We start from the raw sequence: 18,190 nt of genomic DNA on the forward strand, positions 1-18,190 counted from the left end.
TAGCCACAGATCCTTTAATAAATAAGAGGGAGTGGAAGCCACACGGACAGACTGTTGCTGGTGGGGGGTGTACAAGGTTTTTATTTGATCCTTTGTGTTTTGGCATTATGGGGCACATGAAGAACAGGTGCTACATTATGGCCCACGCTATTTCTTGCACAATTCTGGGGGGTGGGGGAGAGAAGACGGGAATGCCCACCCTATATATGGTACATAAAGCCACACTTACTCAAGTGCTCCCTCCCCCCTCCCCCACCCTTTTCCAACCGACTAAGAGTATCATAGTCACATCAAGAAGCAACACTGTGTGCGTGGACATCCCTTGGGTGACAGGTTCAATGAGAGACCTTTTTTCCTTTCTTTTACACAGAGGTTCAAATCCATTCCCCACCCCCCAGCCCATCAGTGTCCACAGGGGCTCCAGACCCCAGCTTCCATAGGGAGGAATCCTGCCTCTGGGCTGCAGCAGTGGCACACAGACACGTCAAGGGTTGAGAGTTGGCCCTCTTCTTTGCATTCATCACTGCCACTCCCCCTCCTCCTGCCAAGAGCTGGCTCCTGCTCCACACCCAGCAGTAGAGGGTCCTAGCTGGTGATCCGCTGGTAGAAGTAGATGTAGCCAAGATCCTTGGGGGGCTTCTCGGAGGCACAGACTTTCTGGTCATTATAGATCACCCATCTTGTGGGGACAGGGCAAGGCAAGGGGGAGAAAAGGAAAAAGTGTAAGAGACCAAGAATCTATGCCTAAGGGTATTTACAGAGCAATTCTACAGGAAAAGCACTGAATGTTGTACTGGCCATAAAATTCAGCTTCTTGAGAAACTCAACTTTTATCACACAGTCTTGCATAATTCCTACACACTGCAGGATTTGTGTCCTCAAGCAGAACATACACAGATGTGCCCAGAGACAATCCCAGTAGCCAACTTGTCCATCCCCAGTGGTGCTACTCATCAGGAGTTACAGCACTTCTACCTAATTTAAAAATGTATTATACCAGTGGGTCCCAAACTGGAAGCCTCCAGATGTTGCGGAACTACAACTCCCATCAGCCCCAGCTACTATTGTGGCTGAGGATGATGGGAGCTGTAGTTCAGCAACATCTAGGGGCTCCCACTTTGGGAACCACTGTATTTTTATTTTTATTTCTCTTTGTAAACTGCTTTGGGAACTTTTGTTGAAAAGTGGTATACAAATATCCTTTGTTGTTGATGTTCTTATTATACAGCAGTAGACACACAATTGGTAACAGGTATGCAGCTTCTTCTGGGATTATTCCCTGCTTTCTTCTTTCTGCCATCCTCTTACTGCTTCCTTACCTGCCATCCTTCTTGATATGACATACATAGTGGCCGCACATAGTAGAAGTGCCCATGTGACTGATGAAGGCAAAAAGCCGATATTCTGAAGGAATGAGAAAAAAGAGGGGAAACACATAGGTGGTTTACCCTTTATACTGAACTCCCCCCCCCCCCCGCCCCAGTTCTTGTGGAAGACAGCTCCAATCTAGTTCTATAACATTCTGGAAAGAAAAGGAACCGGTGCACATGATGGCTCAAGAAACAAAATATATAAACACGTACACATCAAAAGGCAGAACTCAGTTGTGAATGACAGATAACAGACTTGTATACGCACGGGACAAACTGAGACAGGATTAAGCCTGTCCCAAATTCCCAGGCTTTACTCTATTATTTCTTTAATCCCCATTTAAGGACTGTTAGTGACCAACACCATATTTTAGGACAACAAATTATATATATTAAATGATGCAGCATCTGAGAAGGACGTAAGAAAAGCATGTGCTCTACTACTATGCTTTTGGTCCCTCCCCGTGACTCATCTCTGTCCAACAGACTGATTCCACCAAGCCCTCACCCAATGAGGCTTGAGGGTTAAAACCACAAGGGCTAGAGGACCAAAACTATTCAAGTTCTTAAAGGTCAAGGCTCTACTTAGGCTCCAAACTCACTTCCAGGTCCATCGCGCACTTTGGGACCTACAGGGACAGATTCGGAGATGGATTCAGCTGCCGAACGCCCCTCAGAGATGTCCATGGCAGCTTCTGCATCCAGATCATCAATATGGCTGAAGATCCAGTCCACAGCCCGCTCAAGACTGTTATTCTGTGGAGAAAAGAATGGAAGCAGTCAGGCTGCGGCTCTTCCCACACCTACTTTCCCAAAGGGCACAATCTCAGTGCTCCAAGGTGGTGGGTGGGAGAAGGGGAATTCTGCTTGACCCACCGTAGCTCTTAGTGCTTTCATGGCCTGATCCCGAGAGAAGCCCATGGAGACTATGGTTGCCACGCTATCTTCAGACGGGGGATCTGGACACGTGATAGTGGAGCCTGGCCCACTGGATCCTGGGAGAACCAGAGGATTTGCAAAATCTAGGGATGAGAAAGAAACAGGCTGAAAAGGCTTGATCCATCAGCAAAAGGTTTTTCGCGTCAAAATGCTGCCACCTTGGACTATCCAAGCAGGAAGTGCAGTGCAGAGCACAAGGTATGGTGCTCCATGTCGCTGACATACCTGGATCATCCATGTGCGACATGACCCAGTTCATTGCCGCCTCAGCCCCACTGTTCCCAGTGTAATATACGGCTTTGCGGCAGGCATCCATCGGAAAGCCCATCTCCACGAGCTGGGTAATCACGGACTCGTCCAACATGGGGGCTGCAGTGGGGAGGAAGATGGTTAGAGGTCCCTCAGGGTGCAGTACTTCTGGTTGATCCTTTGTGCGACCACATGGCTTCCTTCCACCACTCCTCTCTCTCACTACACATCTAGCAATACGAACACCAAACCAGCACCTATGGGTCTCAAAGCATGGAAGCAGCCACCCCGGGAAGCAGTTCATTCTTAGGAGAGGCACAACCCTCTCCCCAGTGATGTATAATTTTGTCAAATGTAAACCAGTTTTCCTCCTCCTCCTCCTCTGCATTCTACTCATGTATGAAAACACTAGCAGGGCTGCACAATTTGTAACACACCAAATGAAGACACAGCCCACCAGTCATTTATGGTAGCCCACTAGCTGCTCATTCAGTCTCCTACTTTTGCTGCCTCAAAAAAAAGAAAGAAAGAAAGGCATAATCCCTGTTCCACAAGGAACAGAAGAGGAACATACCTGTTAGGGTTTCACCTGTGCCCATCACAACTTTTAATGCATTCACAATCTGATTCTGGAAGAAGCCCATGGGGACTATAATCGCTACACTACCTTCACAGAGAAGATCTGAACAGGCAGAATCTTGCAGGATCTGCTGGATCTTGGAAGAAGCAAAGGATCTACAGAAGAACAAAAGGGTTGCCAAGCTCCTGGCAAGCTGCAATAAATAGCTGGTGGGCTGCATTTGGTGGGTTACAATTTGGGCAGGCCTACACTAAAGTCCTGCTAGTACATGGAAGAGTGCCCTTTGCGATGGAGCATTTTCCTAGGCTACCTCCCTAAAGTAAGGACCAAGGCACACTGTACTCCATCTATCTGGAGCCATACCAGAAAACAAGTGAGCTCCATCAACTGGGTCATTTTTGCTGGTTACATTTGTGTGTGCCCAAAACGGTCCTTTTCCTAGACCCAAGAGGCTCACTAGGACAATGGCTGGAGCCCAACTTAAAGGGCTATCTTCTCCCACGCGATCCTGCCAGTCCTCTTCAGTCTTCTGGGGGGAGGGGGTCCTTGATCAGCATCCCACCACGTTCAGAAGCGTGGTTGGTTGGAAACACAGGAAAAAGCTTTTCCTATAACAGTGCCTAAGTTCTGGGGTTCCCTATCCCAGAAGAGCTGGCTCTCCTCAATGGCATTTTCCCTCAGAGGAGGGTTGTATCCGCAGAGGATGCTGGGTTGTGTAAAACAATGACAATGACAACTATTTATATACTGGTTTACATAGATATAAACAAAAAGGTTATTTTCTTCTTTTGCCATTGATGTTATAACCTTGTTTTTAATTTGGTGACATTGGGTGTCTTGGAAATGAGAAAAAGGCAAGCTATAAATATTTTATTAACTAACACCACACACACCTGTAGGAGGAAGAGGAAGATTCCTGGGTTTTTCTTTTTTATGGTGCAACTGCAGTAAGTCTGTATAGCACCAGACACTGGTACAAGAACTCTGCCCATAAATGCTGCTCTACTCATTAACAGGGTTCAATATGTTGGCAGATGAAAAATATGCATTGATCATCTGGTAACTGGCAGACGGCATCCTGGTTTACAGACAACAACATTTGAGAATTTCAGACATATACATTCAAGGCCTCAGCCTGATGAGAAATTCAGGAGCTTCAAGGGCACCTTGAGCTTCACAGGTGGCACTATTCCCCTTTCTCCTGATCAGTAACAGAAACATGATTCTTAAAGTTAGATGCTACTCAGACAAGATTGAGGAGTAACTGCCTCTGGCTAACAGTTGCACAATACAGATGCTCCAGAAACCTCTCTCAGAATCTGCCCCTATGCACCACTCTCCCTGGTTCAAGAAGCCTTTTAGCGAAAACATTCCAGGACACAAGGTATAAAGGCAGGCAGTCAGCAATTCAGTTGTAAAGTGACAGGAAGACAGACTGAGCAAGGAGGAGGGAAGGCACTAACACAGGTAACAGGACACGAGGAGAGAGGGGGAGCAAGTTGAGGAAGACTCAAGGAAGAGAGGAGGAGAGGAGAAGAGTCACTAACATGTCGGAGAGGAGAAGTGAGGGGAGCAGAAGGAGTCGTCGTCCTCGTTGCCATAGAAACCCAGGCTACCTTTGGGCTCATCTGGCGTCACTAGCGGGGGGGCTATATCAGGCATCTCCTCCTCCTCGGGCTGTAGTCCTGTTCCCTGAAGCGCAGAGATGTCCAGCTCCTCTGGCATTTCAATGGAGACATCTGGTAACACAAGCAACACAAACGGAACCATTGGGAATGCATCAGGGACTGCGTCCATTGGCAAAAAAGGTACCAACATTAAAAATATCACAATCCATGGATATACCGAGGGAATAAGACTACTCAGCTGGACATGCTCTTGAGCATAGATTTTGCAAAGTGACCAGGAACACGAGCCAAGAAGGTCTTAGTCCAGATAATCTCACCACAGCCATGAACACAATAGCAAGTATTATAAGAAGCCTCTATCCTTCAGTCTCAGAGCCACCGTCTGCAGAACTAGCCTACCTTACAGGGCTGTTGTAAGGATCACTGAAACACCTGGGACTCACAGGAGCATTATATAAATGCTAAGTGTTACAATTCTTCTAAATCAGTACAGAATTTGGTGCCATGCTGGAGTCTCTCCAGACCCTGAACCATCAATATTTCTCAGTACTTCTCTTACCGAGTTTTTTGGGCACCCAATCCAGGCCAAATGTGAATTTCTTAATCTGGATCACTAGATAGTCTGGGAAAGAGGCAAACCGCGTTGTCCTGAAAAAGAAAGAGCCATTGAAGCATCACCTTGCAAACAGTTCCAAGAAAAAGAGAGAGAGAGAGAGAGAGAGAGAGAGAGAGAGAGAGAGAGAGAGAGAGAGAGAGAGAAGCACAGCACCTTGGCAAAGGTTCCAACATGGAGCTAGTTGTGAATTTTGTTTTCGTGCTCTCACCAAAATTAGCTGTGTGCCATAATTCAGGGGAGACGGGTGCTTGCCTCCTATGGGTTATTGCAATAAGTACAGGAAGATGTTTCTCTAGCAAATACGCTAGTAATACAAGACTACATGGATAAGCAAGGGATTCCAGTAAGCCGAAAGATCATTCGTATCAAACTAAATCCATACCGGTGGGGTGGGGGGGAAGGCAGCTAATAGTTGGTAGCTCTTGAGATGCAGGGAAAGCAGAAATGCCAGGATCACAGCCACCCGAATGAGCATGTTTAGTTGCGATGCTCAGGTGCATTTCGTCAACTACTTCCGCGATGCTGGCTGAACCTTCTGGAGGTCAGGGGCCTCCTGGCTGCAGCCCTTTCTTGCTTTGGTGACCTCTTAACTACTGTCCCATGCCAGACTGACTCCAGGTTGCAGGAGTCTCTCCTAGGCTCAGTGGGCCCAAAGAGAGCTGCCCCACCATCATTACTTTTAGGCACAGAGACTCATGCCTCAGGGGATCAGCTCTGGGCAGATGTGCTCAACCATATTGGCTCTTGATGCCAGCCCTGGTCATCTGCTCTAAGTGGGCTGCCCCTGGAGGTGGTCTGGAAGTTTCAAGCTTGTGCAAAATGCAGCTGCCTGCCCAAATACTGGAGGGAAAGGAGAGAAGGAGCTGGACAGAGACCGTACTGTTTCCATTTTGGCTAACTTGTGCCGAGGCTGCCAGGATGCTTGTGGACTCAATTCAAGGTGCTGGCCATGACCTTCAAAATCCAAAGCCCAGCATACTTCAGGGAATGCCTCCTCCCACCCAGTTTATGACACCGTCCCCCACAGCTGCCACGGTCCTCCTAAGGTGTCAAGGGTTCCTCATCCTTAGGGAGTCTGGCTGGCAAGAACCTGGAACCGGCCTTTTCAGAAGTGGCAGCTGAGCCCCAGAATCCCCTCCCCCTGGGAGGTGGTAGCAGAGGGTGTCCCACTGCATTCTGCTAGGCGGCTTGTTCAAATAAGTTGCATTCCAGCAGGGATGCTTTGACACAAGGTTTCCTTTTCCACCTGTTTGTATAAGCTGTGATACTTGCTAGTCATTGCAGCTTTCATTGCTTAAAAAAAAAAATCTCTTAAAACCTTTCAGATTGATGATTTTGACTTCACGGCTTTGTGCACTCCTCCTGAAAACACTTTTTAAAAATGGGCACTTCCCCTCTTTTAAATTTGTTCTGATTTTATACTGCTTTTTGACTGAAACAAAGTGTTTGGCTGAGTCCTTTTTAGCTTACATGCATTTTATCTATTCTGTTTGTGTTTTATATCATGTTTTAAAATTTTGTATTTTTAGATTCCCTCCCCCGTCAGTCTTAATGCTACATCAATTTTAATCTCCGTAATACTGCAACACTTTCCTTATATTGCATTTACTGTATAGTATTACTGTTTTACAACTTGTGCTGGTCAACGACCGTAATAAAGATTATTATTATTATTAAAAATGGGCACTGCAAAATAAAACTGGTACCATGCATTGGAGCTGCCTGCATAGCGGAGTGGATCTGATCACTGCCTGATGCCTCGCAGTCCCTGCTCCTCCCTACACCAGCTCAGAGGAGCAGGAGACTCCCACATGCTGCTGTTGCTGCTGCCGCCGCCCCAAGTGCCCTGCCCAGAGCTAAGTTAGAGACCACCACCCAGGTCACCTCTGGAGTTGCCCTCTTGCGGCATACTTCTTCAGCTTGCCAGGCTGGACCCTCCCACAGCCAAGCTGCTCAGGGAACCACAACCATGGGAGGAGGTCTGGCCCCTGAGCAACCTGGCTGGGGAGGGTCCAGGCTATAGATGTGGGCCCATCATCAATCTAAACACACCAAATGCCACCCACCATCGCCACTAAGACTTGGATTAGGACAGAAGACAAGCTGGGGTTGGGTCAGAGATACCCTAAATCAGAGTCTACCATGTAGGACATTGTTGCCGCCAAGCAGAGAGTCTTACTTGGATGGTAGCCCGCTGGGATCCCAACACAAGGGGGTAGCAGACAGTGCCGGAAGATATAAGGGATGTAGCAAACTGACCGCCGCTTCTCTCACTTTTACAAAGAGGGTCACGTTCCTGAGTATTTGCATTTGGCGTTCTTGTACAAATGAGCTCTTAGCAGTAATGATACAGAAAATCCCAGCTAAATTGGTCCCAGTGAATCCAACTTGATTGGGCTTCTCCTTGGGCAGTTCACACTGCACAATAAATGGTTTGGGCCAATTCATGCAGGAGCAGCATAGCGGCTGCTGCTTCTCTGGGGCTCCATCCCCTGCCATTCCTGGAACATGAGAACCACACGGAGGAGGGGAGCAGGGGCAGAACCATGCAGGAAGAGTCATGCTACCTTCACAGACCCGACTGGAGGGGGCGGGCTGGGGAAGCAGCATTTCTGTGGTCCTTGCCATGAAATCCCACTCCTCCCACTTGCTTCTCATATCCTCACATTCCCAGAGCAGCATGGGATGGGGCCACTGAGGAGAGGCAATCCACAAGAAGGTAAGCAACTCTCTTCATTTAAAAAAAGGGGCAATGGAGAAAGGAGCAGAGGGAAGCAGAAAAAGAACACAGCTATAGCAGCAGTTGCCAGGCACACTGGATACAGTGTCAGAATTAAAACCCACGGCCCGATGAGCACTTCAGTACAAGAAGCTGCGGAACTACAAGCCTCGGAGAAACTAGCTTGCCAAGGATCCCGCTTCCCCAGCTCCCAACACTCTTTGGCTGGCCCTGTCGCTCCACTCACTTGAGTGCCACAGACTTGGCCTGCAAGGCTGTGCTCCAGAAGTCGTCCACTTGTTCTGGGGCCCCGTAGGCCTCAAGGCAGGAGCTGAAAGGCACCTTGGCACGGACCAGCTCAGGCAGGGGTTGCTTTTCTTCCTCTGCCTGCCGCTTCTTTTCTTCATATTCCAGCAACTCATCTGGAGAGTTAAAGATGACCAAAAAAAAAAGGGAAGGGTGAGGAGCAGCTCACAACATATTAACATGAGCTAACTGCAGAGAAAGAGAAAGAAAGTATGTGTGTCTGAGCTCCCCCACTCTAGCTTCAACAGCTCCAGAAGGGGAGTGTGTGGGCACAGTACATGGACATCAGGCTGAATAGGCACCATTTCTTTTATCATGTGCAGTGCAGATTAACGGTGCACCCTCTCTCTCCTCATGCTTGTGGCAATGCGACAACAGCTCCTTGGTCAGAAGGCTGGCAAGAGCACTGGAGAAATCCCTCTCCAATGGAAATCATCCATTCTTCACGCATGATGCACAGTCAACGTGACTGTGCACCAGCAGTCATGGCAATGGAGAGAAAGACAGCATTAGCCACCATGATGGACGTTTTAGTCGTGGAGAGTCTCAGTGCAAGAGTCTCCGACTTTTGGAGTAGAGCAAAAAGGAACAGTTTGCTACTCACTTCCTGCAATTGCCTCACAGATAATCGGACTCTTTGCTCCCAGTGGAAGAGAGCGCGACGCTCCCATACATCCTGCCCTCTCAAGAATTCCACGTCCCAGTTTAAGAGAGGAGCCCAGAAAAGCAAAGAGGGAGAAAAGACACCCACCACCTCCCCCTACCTTTGTTCAGTGCTGCATCCATGGGCACTGGCAGCTGCATGATGTAATCAACACGCTGGGTGTATTTGACTTTCTCTGTGGCCAAGCACTTGAGCTTCTCCTCCACCAAGAAGCGGAAGACCTCATTTGGGTTTTCTGAGCTACGGCAGTTCCTCTGGGGAAGGTAGAAAGGATAGTAGGATCAGCCAACGCATACGGAACCTAATGCAGGAGGCAAAAGGTTCAGCAGAACGCCCCTTCTAAAACACACATTGGTGGTTTTGTACGTGGGTGTGAATAGCTTATTTGAGTCTTCAGGAAACCCTTTCTGTGTTTGATTTGTCGGCTAAGGAACCAACTGTGCTGCACAGAGTTCTAGGAAGTTCTGGCACTAGGTTGTAGGAGACTCTGGAAAGGGCTCCCCAAGAGCATGCGCCTGAAAACTTACTGGTGAATGGGAGGAGGGACATGGAGTTTCCACCATCTCCTCCCCACCAGCCAATGGGCTTTTCAGGGGCCTTTGGGAGAGAGCTCACGGGCCAATGGGGAGGATGGGAGAAGGAGCAGAAGCCACATGAGTCTCTTGGCCAAGATATTTGTGCAGTGGTATCTTGGCTTTCTTCCACCCTCCCTATAAGTCTCAGGATGATGTAGGAGCCTCTGCAGGGGGCCATTTGCAGATGGGACGTACCAGGTGAAGCCAGTGGCACAAGTCCCACCACTACTGCTGCCTCAAAGGCAGGTGTGGGCCCCTGCCTGACCTGCGACTCTGCCCCCGATACAGGGAAGTCTTCTAGGCATTCTTACAATCCATGCGTGGCACAGGGTAGGCCTACTGGACCTCATCTGTGCTGAACATGCATGCTCAAGTACACCCATTACCTGGCCTTTTCCACTGAAGAATCCCCCAAACGTTTCTGATGAGGCTCAGAGTTCCTGGATTACTGTCTGAAAAATCACTGGCCTCCTATACCCCTTTCTATCCTTCTGGTTATAGTCCAGAATCCACAGAATCTTAATGGACTGCTCTGGAATACAGTATATTGCAGAATGTTTCTGCTTTCCTCAGGACTCTCCCTGCTAATTGGGCAAAGAGGCAACTTTTAACGTGGTGATTCTCTTTATTTAGCCGGGGGGGGGGGGGCGGGGAGAGTAACTGGCCCTATCCACAATACCTCCAGTGACTGTTGCTGGTGTCTGTCTTAAGTTTCTTTTTAGATTGTGAGCCCTTTAGGGACAGTGATCCATCTTATCTTATTTATTTGTTATTTCTCTGTAAACCACCCTGAGCCATTTTTGGAAGGGCGGTATAGAACTCAATCAACCAATCAAATATTAGTTCTCCTGAATGGGTTTTTTCTGGGGGGGGGTGGGAATTCTAGAGCAGACACCCTTGCAAATAAATATATCATACTCCCAGAAATGTTGCCAGCAGCCTCCTCTTCCCCAGGGGTGGCAGCCAGTGGTGCCGTCCCATATAGTTTGCAGTACTTCCAGGCCAAATACCTTCCCTCTATTGATTGCATCCCAAAGATTCTCATTCTTAAAGCCCAAGAGAGTGTGGTTCAGTTGTTACCTCTACCATGTTGATGAAGTGCAAGAAGAACTCCTGAGCATCTTGCTGCCGATTGGTAGAAAATTCTGGATGACCTTTGCCAACAAGAGATTTAAACATACGTGGTGCAATGCCATCTTGAATGCCCTGCAAGAAAGAGGAACGAGTGAGCATATGCACTTCAGGTGGGAGTTCCCCAAAACCTGAATAGCTATCAGCAACATCTCCCAACCTTAAGGATACCAGGACCCTGACCTGCACCTTCTGGTCCAGTTGCTGTTCCCCATCGGAAGGGGCTGGCTTTGAATATTCCCCAGAAAGTAGTCCATGGCCCAGCTTGGCTCTGGAAAAAGCAGTCAAGAGTCAGTCCTGAGATACTCTTTCATCCTACTAAACTCCTGGTGAGGCTCTTCATACAAAAGACCATTGTTTGGCTCCATCAAGTAAATGGAGGACATGTCTGAATCAGCCTCCTAGGAATCTCAAGGCCTTCTTGCAAACACTCACTACACATTCTCTCAGGATTAGTGACACCCAGCTTCCCTCTGGGTTTGCTTGATTTCCTTGATAACCTAAATAGTTTTTTTGTTGTGTTTTTAAACCCTGGAAATTTCAGGATTTATTTCAACAATTAAGTTTCTAACCCTAGCAATTCTCTAGGAAGTGCTGGAACTAACAGCTTTTCAAACTCATTTGCCACTTTTGCTCAGCATACTCTGTTGACTGCCAAACTGTGACAGACAGGGACAGGTCTAATGCAGGAGAGCCCACATAATCAGATCTACTGGAGTAGACAGCTGCAAAGATAGGTGGAGAGCGAGAGGGAACATGAAAAGAACAAGTCTATAAGAAAGTACACACACACAAACAGTTGAGGTAACAGAAGCGTGACCAGTTAGGGCCAGTTATCAGAAGGGCCTTGAGGGATACAGGTAGTGTTCCCTCTAACAGGGATTCCCAAATGTTGACTACCTCCCAGAATCCCCAGTTGCAACAACTTTTGCCTGAGGATTCTGGGAGTTGTAGTCCACAACATCTGGGAATCCCTGTTAGAGGGAACACTGGATACAGGACTGGGTGTGCATTTACTGGTATACTTTCAATACCTGAAGAAAGCATTTGGTAAACATAAGAAACAGAATATTCTGTTCGGAACATTTTTCTAAAGTAGTGAAATGTTTTTTACAAATGTTCAGCAGTAATTGGCCTCTCTCTGTATACTCTGCTGGATTCAAATCTCTAAGCAAGCTTTAATTCCTAAGCAGCAGTCGTGCTTAGGGCAACACAGAAGCATCAATCACCCAATGTACACTACTACAGCTAACAGCAACTGAAGAACAAGGTCCACAACACAATGGCCCCCTGACCCCTGGCCTTTAGAGCACTACCTACACTTGGGTGCTGAAGTCCTGTGTCGGATCTGTAGGTGCATTGCGGAATATTTTCTCTATCTTGTCTACATACCTGAAAAGAGGAACAGCAATTTAGGGACAGAAATCACAACTTGTAAATTAATAATCCTGACCTTGCCAGCTATGCTAAGTGCTCTTATCTATTCAGAGTTCAGGACCCAGACAGTTTCAACTTCAATGTAGGAGTGGGAATAATACAGATACCTCTTCTGCTTTTTCATTTCCCTAACCCAGTTGGATTAGGAATGCCCTTTCAACACTGCAGAGGTGGCTGCCCCTAAACCCTACAATCCTCTCCCTTCGAGACTGAGAAAAACACAAACCTACATGCCTTCTAGAAGCAGTACACATTAATTTTTAAATTCACATTAGGCTTTTAGTAGCCAGGGTTACAGCAAGAGGGAGATTTAATCTACCAATTTAACAGCATTTGTTAACAAAATTGCTACCCACTCAAGTTGTTGGGGTTGGACAGGATATACACTGAATAAAACCAAGACACCTACTCAAGTCCAACTCTTACTCTCTGAGTTCTGCAAACATGCTCAGTTTGCAGAGCTTTGGCTGAGTTTTGAGCACATGAGGTGTGCAGCCTTGGGCTGGTAATCAAGCCTTCTGCACTAAGAGAGCCTCTTTGTTTCCACCCCCTAAAGGAGATCTCATTCCCCACAACTCCCGCAGCAAGGGAGCCTTCCTTTAACCCACTTACTTCCTCTGGAAATCTGGGATGCTGAAGAGCACCTGCACTACCGAATTCAGGTAGCAGCTGTTGCCCAAGTTGCGAATGCCTGTGTAGCCAGGGCCATAGAGAGGTTTGAGCTGCACTCCGGACTCCTGGATCAGCTCCCATTCACCAATCCGCTGGTTCATGTCAATCTCAAGCTCTGTCATGGTCTTGTCAGTCTGAGGAGGAAGAGCCAAACAGAACACTCCGAAAACAGAAAATACCGAGAAAAGAGCCAAACAGCAAAATCCAGCCTGCTGCAACAAGTTCCGAAGACGGGAAGTAACACTATCTTTGTAAGTGTGGAGAAAAAGAGTAAAGCACTCAAGGGCCACACCCCCCCGACCCTCAGCCTCACCCACTCCCTGGCTACTCAGAAGTTTCCCTTGCTGTAGTAAGAGGGTAGAGCTTATTTAAAAGCAAGAGGATTCAGACTGCAGCACTGGAATGGGAAATATGTTTTTCTCAGATTACTGGAAGGTTTTTGGGCTGCTCCTCAATAATCCCACATTCAATTCAGATACCAAGTGTGAGCACTTCAACTGCGGAGTTGTTAAGAGGATTTCACTGCCCCTTCTCACCTTCTGCATTTTGAGCATGTCAATCCCAAAATGAGCCAGATGCTCAGCCAGGTTGGGGTCCAGCACCATGTCGTCCTCATCATATGAGTAGACATCTAGAGAGGAAGGAAATGGAGTGAGAGAATAGAATACCTCACACACTTTCTCCCATCTCAAAAAGCTCTTCCACCTGTGTCAATCCCTCCAACTCCATCCACAGCAGGGATGGCCAACTGATGCTCTACAGGCTGAATGTGGTTTGCACCAATGAAGCAAAATTTGGCCCTCGGGAGTTCCAAACTAGGTGTGGTCAAAGGTTCACTTACAACAGCTCTCCTGGAAAATTGTTCTTGAAAGCTGTATGCAAAAAAGATATTCCTTCACACCGCTTTATATCCACCCCCCCCTTCTTAGGACTTGATATGCAAAGCCCTGGTCCAAAACTGCTCAAAACCACTAGTGTGTGGGATAGTGTGTATAGGCACACAACCCATTTCCTGTCCTGCCAAGGGCAGTCTGCCCAGCCAGCAGCTAATGGGTCAGAACCAGGCCCTGAAGCAATTTCATCTGGACCCCAAAGGTCCTATCAAGTGTGGTACAAATAGGAGAAAAGTGTCTCCAGAAGAACTGTAGGCAAAGAGGCCAGTTTCAAATTGCAAACAACAAGAGCTACTCCAGACCGGTCATGCTACGTCTCTCTTTAGCAAGCAACAGGTACATGCTCCCTACTGAAATAAGAGCCTCCCCTTCTCCAACAGCTTTTTAAAGGGCTGCTAAAGCACACTTATTCACCCAGGCTTTTAGTTAGATGTATAGAACCTATCATGGTTTTAAGTTGTTTTAATGGTTTACATTTGTTTTTAATCTATGTTTTATTGTAAACTGCCCAGAGATGCGAGTTTTGCGTGGCATACAAATATGCTAAATGAAACAAACAAAAAAATACAGATTCCTGAATGAATCCGATTACTTAGATCCTTTCCAGTCTGGCTTCCGGCCTGGATATGGGACTGAAACTGCCTTGATTGCCCTGGTGGATGACCTACACCAGGAGAGCAACTCTGTTGATCCTCTTGGACCTCTCAGCAGCTTTCGATACCATAGACCATGGTATCCTTCTGGGACATGTCTCTGGGTTGGGACTTGGGGCACAGTTATACAGTGGCTCTGCTCCTACCTGGAGGATTGTACTCAGAAGGTGATGCTGGGGGATGCCTGCTCCACCCCTTGGCCTTTGGCCTGTGGGGTGCCACAAGGATCTATTCTGTCCCCCATGCTGTTTAACATTTACATGAAGCCCCTGGGAGAGGTCATCCGTAGATGTGGGCTGCAGTGCCATCAATATGTTGATTACACCCAGCTCTACCTCTCTTTTAAGTCAGCAGACACCAGGGAGGCAGTGGATGCTCTGAACCGGGGCTTGGAGGCTGTTCTGGACTGGATGGGGGCAAACAAGCTGACACTTAATCCAGATAAGACGGAAGTGCTCTGGGTTGGTAGAACTGATCATTCGAGTAATGAGGTTAATCTGGTCTTGGTCACACTACCTCTGAAAGACAAAGTCCACAACTTGGGGTGCTTCTGGACCAGACATTGTCCTTGGAGGCACAGGTGGAGGTGGTGTGCAGAAGCGCTTTTTACCAACTATGGCTGGTACGCCAGCTGTGACCCTGCTTGGGAGAAATTGGACCTGACCTCAGTCACTCATACATTGGTAGCATCCAGACTGGACTACTGCAATGTGCTGTATGTGGGGCTGCCCTTGAAGATGGGTTAGGAGTTTCAGCTGGTACAGAATGCTGCTGTAGGGATGCTCATGGGCACACGTCACTTCATGAGTTATCATACCTATCCTGCGGCAGCTTAATTGGTTACCGGTCTGCTTCTGGGCTAGATTCAAGGTGCTGGTCTTGACTTTTAAAGCTCTACACGGCTTGGGGTCGAGGTATCTGTCAGATCGCTTTCGCCCATGTGAACCTGCCAGGGCCCTCCGTGCATCATCTCAGGCCCTGCTCATGGTCTCACCAATAACAGACATCCAGTTGGCTGGGAGTAGAGATAGGGCCTTTTCGGTTTTGGCCCCTCAGCTTTGGAACGCCCTCCCTGAAGAGTTTTGCCACACTCCCTCCGTTTTTAAAAAACTAAACACATCTTTTTAAAGGAACTTTTTGATGCTCCATCTTTGGTTATATCTGGTAGGTTCTTTAGTTTTTCATTTTTATAATTCTCAATTTTTAGCTTTTAAAATAACTTAATTTGAAACTTAATACCGATTATGGTTTTTAACCTGACTCAACTTGCTTACTTAATTTGGTTAATTTTATTACATATTTATTTATTTAGCAAATTTATTGAACTCCTGGCTTCCTTAGACTCAAGGTGGTTTACATAAATTAGAACGAAGACAAGAGAAAAAGAAGGAGGGAACAGGAAAAAACAAAAAGAACACCCCACCCCCAACTCACACACAGGTTAAAACTAGAGAGGAGAGCTGGTCTTGTAGTAGCAAACGTGGCGTGTCCCCTTAGCTAAGCAGGGTCCACCCTGGTTGCATATGAATGGGAGACTAGAAGTGTGAGCACTGCAAGAGATTCCCCTCAGGGGATGGTGCTGTTCTGGGAAGAGCAGAAAGTTTCAAGTTCCCTCCTTGGCTTCTCCAAGAGAGGGCTGAGAGAGATTCCTGCCTGCAACCTTGGAGAAGCTGCTGCCAGTCTGTGTAGACAATACTAAGCAAGATGGACCTATGGTCCGACTCTGTATATGGCAGCTTCCTATGTAAAAGCCTGGCAAAACAGATAGGTTTTCAGGAGCTTCTTAAGAGACAGAAGAGAGGGGGCATTACGAATCTCAGGAGGCAGTGCTCCATAAGGAGGGGGACTGCAACAGAGAAGGCCCTCCCATGAGCCCCACGTACCTCCCCTGGGCCTGGAACTCTCAGAAGGCCCACCTGAGACGACCTCACAGGGCAGGTCGAAGTTGGACGGGAAAGGTACACCAGCGCCAAACCCTGAAGGGTTTTATAGGTGATAACCAGCACCTTGAATTGGACCCAGAAGCGAACTGGCAGCCAATGCAGTGATATACAATATTGTATATTGTATCTATTTTATTGTTGTGAGCTGCCCGAGCAGTAGTGTATTGGAGGGGCGGGACATAAATATTTTAAATAATTAAATACTTGGAAGTAATGCAGGAGTACATATAGTTCATAACTCTGAAGCACTGGTTCCTAGATGGCAGTAAGTTTATTAAGGAGCGTGTGTGCGTGCAGCAAAATACAGTTTCGACAGCTGCTTGCCAAGTCAACTGTGAGGCTTTGGGCGCGGAGGAAGGGAACTCCTAAGATCCCTTTCTTGCTGCCTTGGTGGGCTGCAGCACAATCTAAGGTGCACTTCAACTTTGAGGCTTGGAGGAGGAGGATGACGACATCTTTTAGGACAGGGGCTCTCTAGACCTTGCCTCCATAGCCACTAAGTTTCACAGAGTACTTGGTGGCCTTACCACTGGAACTCCATTCTGGGGCCAGGATATTTAGGGCAGCACCAGTGCCCAGGAGGAGCCAAGCTAAGTTTTGGGGTCCTCCTAATTTAGCATCTAAGCTTGGCCTTCCCCACGGGTCATAGCTAATTTGAGCCACAGCCTGCGGTTCAGCTGGGTGTTGGGTTTTTACAGAGGCGAGAGGATGAAGTGCAGGCGGTACCTCATAGCTGGCCATTCCTGTCACAAAGCAGGAACAGCTTCTAGGGCGTTTTAACACAACAGTTCCTCCAGCAAGCCAGGAAGCTGCCATATACCCAGTCACACCATTGATCCATTTAGCTCAGCATTGTCTACACAGACTGGCAGCGGCTTCTCCAAGGTCGCAGGCAGGAATCTCTCTCAGACCTACCTTGGAGATGCTGCCAGGGAGGGAACTTGGAACCTTCTGCATGCAAGCATGCAGATGCTCTTCCCAGAGCGACCCCATCCCCTAAACGAGTATCTTACAGTGTTCACACATTCAAATGCAAATCAGGGCAGACCCTCCTTAGGAAAGGGGCCAATTCACACTTGTTACCACAAGACCAGCTCTTCCATACCTGGGAAAATATTACAAGTGAAACCAGGGATGCCTCCTTCAAGCTGGTAGTGAAGAGAGCAGTCAGCTCAGACCTGGATCTGAAAAACTGCCTCAGGCCCAGACAGCAGTGCCATATTGTACCACTTCACCTCCTCCTTCCAGATGCCTGTAAGTCTAAGTGCTTCAGAGCTGAGTGAGCACAAAGAAATGAAAGCCCACCTCTCAGTGGCCATAGAGTCCAAGGCCAGAGGCAGAAGGGTAGCAGTTATCTCACCAGGAATCCGACGACAGACACCAGCTGCAACCTCAGCTAGATGATGCCTTTCTTACCAGCTCCATCAGGAGTGATGGTTCCCAGCTTCACAGCCAACTGGTAGCCAGTTTCCCGATAATGTTCTACGGCATGGTTATTGCCCCCGCTGCCATCAAAGTAGCGTCGCCCACACAGGATGGAGCCATCTGTCATATTGAGCCACAGGTTCTCCCGCATGTCACACTTGCTGCACTTCCAGCCACTGGCAGACAGAAACAGTAAGGTGGGATGAGCAGCTTCTTCCCCAGCTTTACTCCAGCAGGAAGAAGGTAAGCACTGAACAAATCCAGGGCCTGTCCCCTTTCTGGGGAAACTCAACCAGCTTGGATTATGCATCCTGAATTAGAGTGGCAAGGGAGAAGGGGTGCCTGTGTCTTTGTTAATGTTGCAAAGGAAGGCATGGCAAGTGAGAGAGG

General features: G+C 47.8%; 1 protein-coding gene across 4 annotated transcripts in view; it reads right to left on the minus strand.

Annotated features, from left to right (window-relative positions):
* Positions 1-18,190, minus strand: part of USP5 (ubiquitin specific peptidase 5) — a 26,910-nt gene continuing 8,720 nt past the window's right edge. Inside the window, exons 6-20 of one of the 4 annotated variants that reach the window (XM_053290783.1) lie at positions 17,792-17,976; positions 13,423-13,517; positions 12,827-13,020; positions 12,098-12,169; positions 10,961-11,048; positions 10,727-10,852; positions 9,172-9,325; positions 8,349-8,523; positions 5,326-5,414; positions 4,686-4,877; positions 2,535-2,678; positions 2,247-2,392; positions 1,973-2,126; positions 1,320-1,404; positions 1-679 (exon numbers count right to left, since the gene is read on the minus strand). In XM_053290783.1, coding sequence (XP_053146758.1) covers positions 586-679; positions 1,320-1,404; positions 1,973-2,126; positions 2,247-2,392; positions 2,535-2,678; positions 4,686-4,877; positions 5,326-5,414; positions 8,349-8,523; positions 9,172-9,325; positions 10,727-10,852; positions 10,961-11,048; positions 12,098-12,169; positions 12,827-13,020; positions 13,423-13,517; positions 17,792-17,976 — 1,993 coding nt within the window. In that variant the 3' untranslated portion in view covers positions 1-585. The remainder of the gene's footprint in view (positions 680-1,319; positions 1,405-1,972; positions 2,127-2,246; positions 2,393-2,534; positions 2,679-4,685; positions 4,878-5,325; positions 5,415-8,348; positions 8,524-9,171; positions 9,326-10,726; positions 10,853-10,960; positions 11,049-12,097; positions 12,170-12,826; positions 13,021-13,422; positions 13,518-17,791; positions 17,977-18,190) is intronic. The other 3 variants (XM_053290785.1, XM_053290786.1, XM_053290787.1) reach the window with 3 other exon arrangements.

Source organism: Hemicordylus capensis, chromosome 2 (assembly GCF_027244095.1).
Source record: "Hemicordylus capensis ecotype Gifberg chromosome 2, rHemCap1.1.pri, whole genome shotgun sequence".
NCBI classification, from domain to species: Eukaryota; Metazoa; Chordata; class Lepidosauria; order Squamata; family Cordylidae; genus Hemicordylus; species Hemicordylus capensis.